This window comes from Callorhinus ursinus, unplaced genomic scaffold (genome assembly GCF_003265705.2).
Source record: "Callorhinus ursinus isolate GAN/ISIS: 27379988/994484 unplaced genomic scaffold, GSC_fseal_2.0 scaffold36, whole genome shotgun sequence".
NCBI lineage: Eukaryota > Metazoa > Chordata > Mammalia > Carnivora > Otariidae > Callorhinus > Callorhinus ursinus.
In genome coordinates, this window is record NW_027397098.1 from 4,051,983 (window position 1) to 4,066,689 (window position 14,707).

The 14,707-nt window shown below is 39.3% G+C and overlaps 1 protein-coding gene across 8 annotated transcripts in view; it reads right to left on the reverse strand.

The window, feature by feature from the left end:
- OPTN (optineurin) overlaps positions 1-14,707 on the reverse strand; it is a 51,817-nt gene that overhangs the window by 11,779 nt on the left and 25,331 nt on the right. For 6 of the 8 annotated variants that reach the window (XM_025853437.2, XM_025853435.2, XM_025853441.2 and 3 more), the window contains 6 exons: positions 13,155-13,270; positions 11,644-11,793; positions 11,171-11,264; positions 8,101-8,259; positions 3,155-3,285; positions 1,976-2,058 (listed from right to left, as the gene is read on the reverse strand). In XM_025853437.2, coding sequence (XP_025709222.1) covers positions 1,976-2,058; positions 3,155-3,285; positions 8,101-8,259; positions 11,171-11,264; positions 11,644-11,793; positions 13,155-13,270 — 733 coding nt within the window. The remainder of the gene's footprint in view (positions 1-1,975; positions 2,059-3,154; positions 3,286-8,100; positions 8,260-11,170; positions 11,265-11,643; positions 11,794-13,154; positions 13,271-14,707) is intronic. The other 2 variants (XM_025853442.2, XM_025853440.2) reach the window with 1 other exon arrangement.

Below are 14,707 nucleotides of genomic sequence, written 5' to 3' on the forward strand. Positions count from 1 at the left end.
GAGAGAGAGAGAATGAGAGATAGAGAGCACGAGAGGGAAGAGGGTCAGAGGGAGAAGCAGACTCCCTGCTGAGCAGGGAGCCCGATGTGGGACTCGATCCCGGGACTCCAGGATCATGACCTGAGCCGAAGGCAGTCGCTTAACCAACTGAGCCACCCAGGCGCCCAAAGTCACACCTTTTCAAGGCCTTTCTCAACTCCCCTGGCCCTCAGTGATCAACCTGTCCACTGACCTTCAGCACCATTATTTCTATTACTTAAATATTATCTTGTTTTATGAACCCATCCTTTTATGTGCCCCTCCTGTCTCTCCAACCAGTCCACACGCCACCACAGACCTGACCATGCCTTGTGCTCAGCTGAGTGTCACGGACCTGGGCAGGTGCACTGATGGCCACAGGTGACCATAATGATGAAATACGGTCAAGAGGAGATACTCTTTAAGGCAGCTTTGTTATGAAGCTAAAAAAATTGTAATAATAAAAATAAAATAAGAATCTTAAGACAGTCTCTGTTTGGAATACTGCTATTTACAAGACAAAAAGCTTATTGGGATAATCATGAATAAATGTGTACTTTGTGATGATTTTTGGATTATAAATGTAAGTAGAAGAGTATGTGACTGTTGTTTTTTTTAACATAAATAGGCATTTGCCTTCTTTAATTATGATAAAAGAAAATCTTCCTCTAAGAAATTCAGGTGCAGGGGCGCCTGGGTGGCTCAGTCGTTAAGTATCTGCCTTCGGCTCAGGTCATGATCCCAGGGTCCTGGGACCAAGCCCCGCATTGGGCTCCCTGCTCAGCGGGAAGCCTGCTTCTCCCTCTCCCACTCCCCCTGCTTGTGTTCCTGCTCTCGCTATCTCTCTCTCTCTCTCTCTCTCTGTCAAATAAATAAATAAATAAAATCTTTGGGGTGCTTGGGTGGCTCAGTCATTTAGCATCTGCCTTCGGCTCAGGTCGTGGTCCCAGGGTCCTGGGATCGAGTCCCGAATCAGGCTCCTTGTTTAGTGAGGGCCTGCTTCTCCCTCTACCTGCCACCCCCTCTGCTTGTGTGCTCTCTCTCTCTCTCTCATTCTCTCTGATAAATAAATAAATCTTAATAAAATAAAATAAAATAAAATAAAATCTTCAAAAAAAAAAAAAGACATTCAGGTGCAAGAGATTGTCCTTTTGGACCCAAAACACTGTTGCAGGCACTTTTGATAACAGAGGTAAATGGGTGTTTCTGGGATACTTAAAATCAGATTAGAGAAAATGTCTGGTGGTGTTCAAGTGGGTAGACACAGCTTTTGGGGAAGAGCACAGCTTTACCGTGTGACGCTAAACATGCCTGAGGCCAATGTTCATGTCAGTCCACAGTAAACTCAGTAAATGCTAACGCTGTTATGTGCGTAACACCAGGTAATGGACAGCTTCATTAATATGGTACTTAGATGCATATTTAGAACACATAAGTAATTATAAAATAAAATAGCAGATGAGTACTACAAGAGTAAGAGAGTACTTCAGAAATTCAGGAGGGAGAGGTCATATTCTGCTGGAATCATGGAGATGGTATTTGAAATGGGTTTTACAGATGGGGTAGGAGTTCACTGGAAAGAGACGGAAGGGAGGCAGGGAGGTGAGTGAGGGAAGGATGCCTTGTAAGTAAGTACATGCAGGTATACAGGCCTAGGGGAAGTTCAAGGAACAGGGAGTGATTCAGCTGGCTAATAGCTGTAGAGAATTAGAGGGGGAAAGGTTAAAAGTTTAGCTACACCAGGCCTTCACTGTCAGCATGAAGAGTCTGGTGTCTGGATTCAGTTGGTAATGGATGAAGAATGGGGTACACTGGAAATAACTGAGGGGTGCCATATTTTTCACAGTTTGATCTGGAATTCATTGTGTAGCATGTAGTGAAATTTGTCTTCAAGCATTTTCTTCACAGGACAGTTATTCCCTGGAACCCTGAACACCTACAATCACACGTGACTCACCTCTCTGAACGAGGCAGGCCTGCTGGTCGGGGTCACTGGTTCTCGCCCCATGACGGCTCTGCATCTCCATCAAGGACTGCCTGCTGGGATGAAAAGCAACACGATAGTGATGTTCTAATGCTCTGAATACAACATTTAGCAGACATTCAACAGCAGGATGGGGAAAAAAGAGCTGAAAAAATGCAAGGTTCATAAAAACCAGAACTTAAGGATTAACTTGAATTTTAAATATTACAGAGTAGTGAAAGAAACTAACAATTAGGATTAAAAAAATCAATCGGTAAATAACCACACTGTCAACTGATAAGGGAACGGATTAGAAAAAAGTGGCGTATTTCTAGAACAAAACATTATGGAGCAATTAAGGAGAATGAAATAAAACTGCATACACACACACACACACACACACACACACACACACACACACACACCTCCAGAGTTCAAAATCACAGTGTTAAAGTCAGCTGCAGAACAATACCTAGTGACCATTTTGTAACTTACACACAGAGAAACTAATATTATGCTGTTTCAAGATATGACATAGATATTATATCAATACTCTGTAAAAGTATAGAACAGATGGGGATGTTACCCCCTCCAAACTCCACGCAAAGAGAGAGAGAGAAACATAATGAGGGGTGGGGAACAGAGGAGGCTCCACCTTCGCCCTTTTTCCTTTTGAAAAAATATCCAAGATGCAAATAAATGTATGCCACTGTCAATTCTGTGTGGAGTACATCGTGGTATGTGCTATTTTATTCCCTGTATTTTTCTATTTCTATTTCTCTATGTTTCAAACTTTTCTCAAAATGGAAATTTAGAAGACAGAAGTAATTTTAGCCATATTTTCTTTTAAAACACATTACAGAATTGTTTAAAGTGTTTAAGACTACATACCCCCGACAACAGCAGGACCGGACTTTGGAACACACAAGGTCAAAGTTTTTACGGCATGTCCAAGAGCAAAGAACTCATCACGTTCCCACAAGATGTGGCCAAGCCTCGTGGTAAGTCACGCTGAGTGTCAGGGACACAATCAAGCGAAGTGTGCTCAGCGTGATTCCTACAGCTCAACTTAGAGAGCACCTCTGACAGGCGCCCTGTGCTTGGCCTGTGCCCAGGGCTCCAGGTGTGTGTTCTGAGCCTTCCCAAGCCTTCCTAAGCCTTCCTAAGCCTCACCTGCCTCCATCTTCAAAAGCATTATTCTCTTTCAGCAGGATTGCCAGCTGCAGGGCCAGTTGCTCCTTTTCTTCATGTATCTTCTCTCTTGCTGCTCTTTCAGCATGAAAGTCCGAACAGTAAACCTCCATCTGGTAGAAGGGAAGGGAGACAGAAGTTACTACACAGATGTACGTGGATTCTTTACGGCCCAATGGGTGACAGGGCACGGGGGAGTGCTCCCTCCTGTGATTCCCTCGTAAGGAACAGGGGTGCACAGTCCTGCTAGAAACCAGTGGCGACCGTAACTTCCAACCACCTTCAGACAGAAGACAAGTTGTGTGTGTGTGTGTGTGTGTGCACGCGCGCACACACACACTTTAGACAATCAGAACCCAACAATGACATTGATATAGGTGGTTTAAACACTGCACGTAATATTCGTTCAGTAAAATTCTCCGGTCTTTTTATTCAGCATTAGCTTAATATAGTAAATGGTTTATTTATTCTGTCAGGTATATTTACGAGGGCTGGCCTTAAGTTTTAAATAATAATAATAAATAGATGCTATTCACTGAATTCCAAACATGTACAAGATCCTACGTTGGATGCCTATATTCCTACCTTAATGCACATGTTGCAATGAGCACTGGGTGTTATACGCAAACACTGAATCATGGAACACTACATCAAAGACTAATGATGTAATGTATGGCAGCTAACATAATAAAAAAAAAATCCTGGGAATGTAGAATTGCTATGCTCATTTTACATTCACAAGTTTAACAGCTCTCAGTCTGGGGTAATTTAGGTAAGTGGTCAAACCAGCTCTTGAACCAAGACAGAAGCCCATATTCTATGCCACTCCTCACGGTGGTAGCCAGCCTCCAAGACAGCTCCAGGGATGCTCACCTCTTCGTATTCAAACCCTTATGTGGTCCCCTTCCACAAAGAATAGAGCCAACTTGTGGAACCGCTAGGGTACTACAGAAATGATGGTGTGTGGCTTCTGCCTTGTTCTCTCCTGGGTCACCTGCTGTGGGGGAAGCTCACTGCCATGTCGTGAAGGTACGCAAGCTGCCATGTGGGGAGCCCCACAGGGTGAGGAACTCAGGCCTCCTGCCCACAGCCATGTGAGTGAGCCGGCTTGGAAGAGGATCTTCCAGTCCATCTTGAGCGCAGCCTCACGAGGGGCCCTGAGCCAGAAGCACCCTGCTACGCTGCTCCTGAATGCCTGACCCACAGAAACCCGAAGATGACAGATGCTTGTGGCTGCAGCTGCTAGAATGGAGGATAATTTCTTACCTAGAAATATATAAATATTATGCCGTGAGAGCGATTTCTTCACTGTTACAAAATTCTAAAGTAAAGATGAACGCCTTAATAGTGAAATGAACATTACTCTAAGACCAGTTTTTAACTTTCTATATTTAAAATTAGGGTTTCCCCCCTAAATTTCGTGGTTCTAGAATACAAATATTTATCTTTCTCACTTTTGAAAGTAAAATTAAATAAAAACTTAAATATTCTATCACAGTTTTAGTTACCCCCCCAAAACAAACAAACAAATCACACAACTCTGTGATAAGAAGGTCATTTTAAGGGACTTCCTGCCACTTGTGAACATTTTATGTGACCACTGATGCATCATGGGAATTTTTGAGTCAGATCCCAATTTGAGTTACAGTCTTACTTCGATCACTGATCAGCTTTGAGCCAGTCAGACCCGGGTCGTTCTGTCCATTCCTACAGGCCCTGTGACACCAGTGGCTCACGTTTCAGGCTCAAAAAGAAGTGGCCGAATGAATAAACCAGAGTATCCACCAAAACTCAACAAATGTCCACGTACAGAAGGACAAAGGACATGACAGCAGTATCATGAGGTACCCGGACAAACGAATGCTATAAAGAGCTTGGTTTGAAATTCTCTTCCTATAGAAATAAAACTCAAGACTCTAAGTCCAGTCAACCACCTCTGGATTTCATATTTGAGTAATGAGTATGTATGTGGTCATTGAGAAATAATAAACTGTTGACTTTGTTATGTTAAAAATAATTTATCTTTACCAGACTGGCAAACATTTAAAAGAATGCTACAAGGAGGTGGGGAAATAGACGTTCTCATCTCCTTCGGTGAGAGGATAATTTTGGTCATGCATTCTTGGAAGACAACTTGTTAATATTTAATTAACTTAAAGACAGGCACACCCAATAACCCAATCATTCCAAGTCTACATCTCACTATAGATTCCACAAGTGCACAGAGACATACATACAAGAATGTTCACTTCAGCATTGCTGATAATAGCAAAAATATTGGTACAACCTATACATCCATTAATAGAGGGCTGGTTAAATCTATCATGGTAATGCACACTTTGGAATACCATACAACTGTTCAAAAAATAACAAATGGCTATGAGTACTAGTACGGAGAGAAGTCCAAGGTACACCATGACTGAAAAGTTGTATAAAAGGTATACTGCAATCCCACTTTTAATTAAGCAAACAAAATAACAACAAGAGACAAAGGTTTTCCCCCCTTTTTCTGTGGTTTTACATCTCAGGCAGGATGCATTGCCGCTGATAAACTTTCTGCAAGTCCTCCACCCACCAGGAGCAAGAGTGGGGCCAACCAGTAACGATAAGCCACGGTACACAAATTCTTCCAGAGTAAAAGAAGGAATGTGCCTCAACTTGTTTTCATGAGGCCAGTAAAACCTTGATCTCAAAACCTCACAACGACATTAGCAAAGGGAAAATTCTAGGCCAATCTTATTCAAGAATATAGATACAAAAGCCCTAAGTAAAAGATGAACAAACCAAATCCAGCAATATGTACAAAGGATAATTCAAGAAATGTAAAGTTTGTTTAATATTTAAAAATCAATATGATTCACCACTTTAACAAATTAAAGGGAAAAGGAATGTAATTATCCAATTATATCATTACCGGAAGAAAAGAACTTTCCCTAAATAAAATTCAACATCCACTTGAAATTTTGGCACACAAGGAAGAAAAGGGAATTTCCTTGATTTGATAAGTGATATCTACAAAGCCTGTAGCAAACACCATACACTTAGCAGTAAACTGTTAAAAATCACTGCCTCTGAGACTGGGAGCAAGGCAAGGCTGTCTTACCATCTGCACTGTTACACAACACTGTATGAGGGACCCAGTCAGTGTAATAAGGCAAGAAAAAGAAATAAAACGTAGGAAGAACCAGAAAGGAAAAAACCCCAAACTGTCATTATTTAAATGATATGATTATGATTGTAAAGAGGTCAAAAGAATATTCAGAGATATTATTAAAATTAAAATGTGAATTGAGCAAGTCTACTGGATACAAAATCAATATATAAAAATCAATTGTATTTCTATATAACAGCAGGTGTTAAAAAATGAAAATTTAAAAAAGGTGCTATTTACAACAGTATCGTAAAAATAGAGTATCTATGAGTAACCTATTAAAAGATGAGCAAAATCCTTACTAAGAAGATTAAAAATATTACTTAGAAGAAATAAAGAAGATACGCCATGTTCATGCATGGGAAGAGTCACTGTTGTAAAGACGTCGGTTACCTCCAAATTGATTTTTATCTATTTAATATAATTCAAGTCAAAGCTCCAGGAGGTTTTTCTGTGCGTGTGTGTGTGTGTGTGTGTCTGTATGTGTGTAAAATACCAAGCGGATGCTAAAATTAAAATGACAATGAAAAAGGGAAAGAAAATCTAAGGTCCTCTTGACAAGTATCAATGAGGTAGGAAGACTTACTCTACCAGGTATCAAAATTTTGGAGCTTCATACTAAGTCAAGACAGTACGGTACCAGAGCAAGGATACAAAAATAGCTCAATGGAACAGTAGAGAGTCCAGAAATAGACCCATGGACACCTGAACACAAGATACAACAAAGAAGGCAGCACATTACTTAAGATGACATTTTACATAAATGGTGCCAAGGCAACACGACAAAAAAATAAATCTTCACTCTTACCTCACTCTATAAAGAAAAACTAATTCCAGGTGGTTTCTAGATATTAATGTAAAAGGCAAAACAGTAAAATTTTTAGAAGACAACTCGGGACAGTATCTTCATGGCCTTGAGGTAGTGAAAGTTTTTCAACAGGACACAAAAAGTACTAATTTTAAGTGTAAAGACTGACAATGTAGACTACATTAAAATAAAGAACTTCTGTTCATCAAAAGACACCTTTACGGGCGTGAAAAGACAAATCACGGAGCCAAGAAATCTGCAACAAATATAACTGTCAAGGGCTTGTGTCTGGCGTGTATAAAAAACTCATAAAATCAAGACAGCAAACCAGAAGAAAAATGGGCAAAGACGTCTTCAGGCACTTCACAAAAGGGAGCACCAAGAAGACTAGTTAACACTTGAGAAAGTACTCAGTCTCATTAGTCATCAGGGAAATGCACATTAAATGAGATACCATTATATGCCCACCAGAATGCTTACAAACGAAAGTAAAAATACTGATAATACAAGGATGGGTAAGGATGTCGAGCAACAGGGACTCTGTTGATGGGAGTGAAAACTGGTACAATCACTTTGGAAAAGTGTTGGCAACATCCACTAACAGAGTAACACGTGTACTCTAGGAACCAGCAATTCCACTGCTAACTGGGTAGGCACCCAACAGAAAGGAACGCACAGGCCAACAGAGAGAGACATCCACAAGAATGTCAGAACAACCTCAATCATAATGCCCCAAACTGAAAATAATCCAACTACCTATCAACTGTAGAATGGATACATTCATTGAGCTCTACCCTTAAAAGTTTGGTGCACTTTCCACACATGATATGCTTCAATAAAAAATGTTTTTAAATATATTGGTGGAAATTATATAAAATCCAAAAATATATTTTGAACACCATCACTTTCCCATAGGAGAACATAATCAGGGTTGGCCTCACCCAGTTCATGTTTCAGAACGTAGCTTACCTGAGCCCGAAGAACAGTCATGGTTTCCAGGTCCTCCTCCTGCTTGGCGATGGTCTGCTTCATCTCATCCATCTGAAGCTGCTTGGAAGCCAGGGCCTTCTCTGCCAGTTCCAGCTTTTCACTTAGTTCTTGCACTACCACCTTATCTACTTTTTCTGACTGAAAGAGACAAGATCATTCTAGAAATGGCTGTGAAATAACTCAACCTAATTTATTTTTTTTTAAGATTTATTTAAGCGAGAGAGCGTGAATGAGCAGGGGTGGGGAGGGGCAGAGGGAGAGGGAGAGTCTCAAGCAGGCCTAACCGAAGATGCCCCCCCAGCACCCCTAATTCAACCTATTTTAGTAAAACATTAAACGATGTTTTATTTTTTTAAATCCATGGCTCTAAACTGTTCTGTTAATTAGCAATGATAACTTAAACTCAGAAAGGTTTATTCATTTAACTTAGAGTTTGCAAATTATAATTTCTTAATTTAAAACAATTTTAAAAAGAACACATTAAAATAAGGGAAATAATGACAAACCATGATCTCAGTGCGGTTGTAACTTGCTGATACCATTATTTTTCCCACTGATATTACTCTTATATGGTGAAGTCAGTGGAAAAGAAGAAACATGTTTAAATTAAAAATTGATCACCTCACACCTGTCAGAATGACTAGTATCAAAAAGACAACAACAAGTGTTGGCGAGGATGTGCATGAGAAAAAGGAACCCTCGTACACTCTTGGTGGGAATGCAAAACTGGGGCAGCCACTCTGGAAAACAGTATGGAAGGGGCAACCCTGTAGGAAACGTTCTCACTCTTGAGAGCTTTTTCTGTATCTTCACTTAATAAACTTCTATCGCTTTACTCACAAAAAAGAGAAAAAAAGAAAAAAAGAGAACAGTATGGAGGTTCCTCAAAAAGTTAAAAATAGAACTACCCTATGATCTGGCAATCCCACTTCCCAGTATTTATCCAGAGAAAATAAAAATACTAATTCAAAAAGATACATTCACTCCTATGTTTATTACAGCAGTATTTACAATAGCTACGTATTTAGGAAGCAACCTAAATGTCCATCAAATAGCTGAATGGATAAAGAAGATGTGATCTATATTTGTACAAACACACAACACACACACAGACAAGAATATGACTCAGCCATAAAAGACTGAAATCTTGCCATTTGTGACAATATGCATGGAACTAGAAGGTACTATGCTAAGTGAAATAAGTCAGAGAAACAAACAAATACCATATGATTTCACTTATGTGGAATCTAAAAAACAAAACAAATGAACAAACAGAAACAAGCTTATAAATACAGAGAATGAACCGGTGGTTGCCAGAGGAGAGGTACATAGGGAGATGAAGGGAATCAAGAGGTATAAACTTCTTGTTATAAAATAAACAAGTCAAGGGATGTACAGTACGGCACAGGGAATAGAGCTGACCCTCGAACAATGCAGGGGTCAGAGGCACTGAGCCCCCGCAGAGTCGCAAATCCACATGTAACTTTTGACTCCCCAGAAACTTAACTAGTAACAGCCTATGGTTGACTGGAAGCCTTACCGATAACTTAGTGGATTAACACATATTTTGTATGTTATATGTATTATATACTGTACTCTTACAATAAAGTAAGCTAGAAAAAATGTTATTAAAATCATAAGAAAGAAAAAACACATAGAGTCCTGTATTTTAAAAAATCTGCAATATTAGGTGGACCCGTGCAAACCCTTTTTGTTCAAGGGTCAACTCTACAGTCAATACTATTGTAATGACTTTGTATGGTGACAGATAGTAACTACAGTTATAAGCATTTCATAATGTATATAAATATCGGATCACTACGTTGGACACAGAAAACTAATATGACATAGTATGTCAACTCTACTTCAATTAAAAATAAATAAGTAAATAATGAAAAAAATTTACAAATCCTAGAGAGGAACAATATTCTATTAAAAAAAAAAAGAAAGAAAAACAGGGGTATCTGGGCGGCTCAGTCAGTTAAGCATCTGACTCAGTTAATGATCTCATGGTTGTGGGAGCAAGCCCTGTGTCCTCAGGCTCCACACTCAGCGGGGAGTCTGCTTGAAAGATTCTCTCCCTCTGACCCTCCCCCCGCTTGTGTGCACCTTCTCTCTCTCTCTCAAATAAAACTTAAAAAAAAAAAGAACAAAGAGTACATTTATAAGCATATAAACTCAAAGACCCCTTCTAATTCAAAGCTTCCATGATCTTTACTTACTGATCCCAGCTTTATCCAAGTGAAACTGACAAATTAAATTGTAAGCTATTTAAAGTGAACAATGTGACAATTTGATATGGGTATACAGCGGGAGAGGGCTCCCCCCAACCAGGTTAATGAACACGCCTATCACCTCACACATCTACCCATTTTTAAACTGCCACACCATGCTGGTGTTATACTAATGTAAGCTGCAGTCCGGGAGTCCAGGGTCCCAAGGTCACTGACAGGAGCCAGCTAGCCCTGTAACAGCTCCCTGGAGACAACCCCACCAGTGGACACCCACCGTCTCGCTGTGCCCTGCTCATGTGGGAGCCCATGCTGGTAGCTCTCCTATAAACCCACTCGCTGCTAGAAACGCTAAAAGCTGGGGCGCCTGGGTGGCTCAGTCGGTTAAGCGTCTGACTCTTGGTTTCGGCTCAGGTCATGATCTCAGAGTCGTAGGATTGAGCCCCGAGTTAGGCTCCATGCTCATCAGGGAGTCTGCCTGAGATTCTCTCTCCCCCTCTCCCTCTGCTCCACCCCACCCTGCCCTCTTTCTCTCTCAAATAATAAATAAATCTTAAAAAAAAAAAAAATAAAAAAAGAAATGCTAAATGCTTACTCCCCAACCATAGGACGTCAGCACCATCTTTGCACACAAGGAACATTATACACAGAACATCAGAAGTTCTACCCACTTAGATACAAGAAATCAATTATAAACTGAAGAACAACCTTTGAAACCATACTTAGTTATGGATTAACACAACTACTTTACCTATAAAAAATGTTTATAGTTTCTATTCGCTATGAGGCTACGAAAGTCATTTTTTTTCTATGAATACCTCTTTCCTTTTCAGTTCCTCGAGTGTTTTCAATGAATTATTGTATTCTTGAAGAAGCTTGTTATGTGTCAACTGGAGAGTGGCTAACTTGGACCTATTTAAAAAGAAATTAAGAAATGGAATCTTGGGGGAAAAATATAAAAACTTAGTCTTGCCTTCCCACATCTTCTGAATACTCGACTAGCAAAATCTTCTCTCCTACCTTTACCAGCCCACCACCTGCTAGCATTTTCTTACTCTCAAAGAAAACAATCTTTCCAAAAAAAAAAAAAAAATCAAGATAGATTACAAGTAACTTTAATCATTTTGTTATAATAGAACAAATTTTATCTCCTCGGAGAAGTCTCCTGGTACTCCTTCAAATAGATAAAAGAGAAAAATTTTAAATTTATTCTTAAATCCTAATTCCAATCTTATAAAAGTGCTCTTCCACCTTCTTCTAGCAAGTGGTCATTCAGTTGTGGCATACTCACTTTTCCTCTTCGCTTTTAGCTTGCTCCATTTTGATTTCTGATCGCATGCTTTCCACTTGTAGCTCCAACTTTTTGTTGTTATAAACAAGCTCTTGCTTTTCATTCAGCTCTGATGGGGCTGCAGAATTTTTCCTTTCAAGAGCCTGACATCTAGGAAAGATCAAAATTTCATGAGGATAAACCACGCTCCTTCATTTCTCAGTGGCTTTTAAACCAATCCCAAGATTATGTAGTAAATACAAAGAAATTTTGGATTGCATTTTTAACGATTTAATAATGCAAAATAAAATATTTTATCCTTCTGGCTTCTTTACTAGAAGCAAGTAATATTTCTAAACTCTCATGACTAAACACTAAAAAAATACAGATCTTTTTTTCTGGAAAAGAAATTTACATATTTCTGAACCCTTATGCCTAATGTAAAAAAACCACAGATCTAAGACCACACAAGCTATGGAAAAACTGTCTTAAGCAGTCATGCAAGTACATTTTTGTTCTTTAGACACAGACCAAAATAGTAATTGGCTAAAGGTGTTTTCCATATAGTGATCCATGGATATCTTCAATACTTTAAAAAGTTTGGGTTCTGTTAAGCATAAAGAGTATGACTTCTGACAAAGATTTAATAAGGGAAAAGTAAGTGTCCTAAGTTTTCTTAAATATCAAAAAGAATTTCAACATAATAATAGCAAATATGAACCAACGGTTGCTATATGCAAGGCATTAACACCAAGCATGGTAAACATCTCAATACAACGTTATGAAGTAGAGATAATGACACACATTGTACAAATGATAAAAGTAGGGCTCAGAGAGGTTAAATAAATAACTTGCCCAAGGCAATACCACAAATAAATTCAGATCCATAGTTCAACTAAGTCTGTTTGTCCAAAGTCCTTAGCTTTAAGCTGCTGTGCTGTGCCAGACTACCATATCATCGTATAGCCTTGGTAAGTGTGAACTCTAAGGCAACATACACTCATGTGTTGTGCTGGATATATGTTTGCCAACTAATCCAAAAGAATAACATTTTTAAATGTCGGGTAACTTGCTACACCAAGAAAAACAAGCAAATGCAAAGTTCTCAATTTAAATATTAGCCTTCACAATTGATTGAAAATGAGTTTTTTTCCTCAATAAAGCTCACTCAAGTTCTTTCTCCTTGCAGCTTTCATTTATGTTTGCTTACATCCATACTGTCAGTTCAGGTTAAGTCCCAGGAAATCTGGCTTACTGCTTTTTTACAGGTCCTCACATAGGCTACAGTATGTGTAACAAACATCCCTGAACAGCAGAATCAGATTTTCCCGGGCCCCATTCCCCCATATTACAAGTATATTTATATATGAACATGTACATTAATCTCGATGTTAATGTTTGCTGAATTCATACTTTAATTAGGTTTCTATTTTTCTTCTAGTAAGATAACAAAACTATGTTTTTACATAGTAATATATTTCTTAAAAATGTCCATTTTCTAAGGGAAAATAGAATTCATCTCTCATTCTTACTTCTCTTGAAGTCTCTTCTTCATCAGCTCAGCTTCACTGAGTTTTGTATGAGCCTCTTGAAGCTCCTTAAATAGAGTTGTCACCTGAAGGTTCAACGTCTCCACTTCACTTCCAACCTGTCATTCAGGAAATCCCAAACATGCACATGTGATTCGGATCAGAGATTAAATGAACTTCTTTGTGAGAAAACAGTGCGAACCATCAGTGTCCCACTAAGACTGGTGAGCTGATTAAACTTTTGACAATGCCGTAAATATCTTCCAAGAAAAGAAATGTTTCAGATACAACTGTTTCCTTGTATGTCTACATTTACTAATTATATATAACATTTTATATTCATGATATGTAATTTATATGTATAATCACTAATTCATATGGCAATATTTATATATAAAACTGTTTTTCTTACATAACTGATCAATTTGGATACACTGTGATAATGACTTTATCATAATTTTTTTTTTCCTTGTAGACGTGTGGAGTTTATTTAAAGGGAAGAAGAACTGTCTCTTTTTTGATTCTGGCAACCCAAGAACATCCCCTCTTAAGACTTATAGGGGCCAAAATTCACACAAACATTCCCAGATGTTAAGGTTTTAGGTTTTGCTAGTTTCTGCTCACCCTTTATCATCACCTCAGTTAATCCTGATCATGGCTCAGGGGATCACAGAGCACAGCGGTGTGAAAGCACAATCTAATTTACCCAGAGAGCAGCTTTTGCCCATAGTCCTTTGCCGATTTATGTTTCTAGTTAACTCTACTCTTTTTACTGAACTGCATTTTCCCTGGCAGCTCCAGAATGGCTGTCAGTGAGCTTTTTGGTGCCTTGGAAATCTCAGTACTCCTCTATTACTGGTTGTCAGATTGGCTTCAGTCAAAAATGCACTATGACTCCCGGGTCTTCTCTTCATCTGTATTCTAAATGTTCTCCAGTCTCTTGAAGTAGGAGACTCAGCCCAGCATATGGCAAACAGTAGGCATTCAACATGTATTTGTTGAATAAATGAATTGGCTAAAGTGAGCATCTGACAAAAAATGTCTTTCACATGGAAAACCGCAGCTCTTACAAATTCCTGCCTTCATCCACCTTCCCTGAGCTTATGACCGAGTGACGGGCTCCAAGGCACAGCTCTGAGGTGCCACAGAACACTGGCTACAGAAACATGAAACTCTGCATTCAAACTATTTCACTCAAACCAGTAGTAGGGGATAATCGAGATCTTTCAATTCTATCTCAAGTTTTTGGGTCATATTTTTTTTTTTTAAGATTTTATTTATTCATTTGCGAGAGAGACAGAGAGAGAACAAGCAGGGGGAGAGGCAGAGGGAGAGGGAGAAGCAGACTCCCCGCTGAGCAAGGAGCCCGATGCGGGACTCGATCCCAGGACCCTGGGATCATGACCTGAGCCAAAGGCAGATGCCTAACCATCTGAGCCACCCAGGCGCCCTGGGTCATATTCTTAAAACATCTCATTATAAAGTGGGTAAAATTCCTTTCTCCACTAGACGGCCTGTTCACTCACAAAGTTAGGAGAGAAAATTAGTCAAGAAGA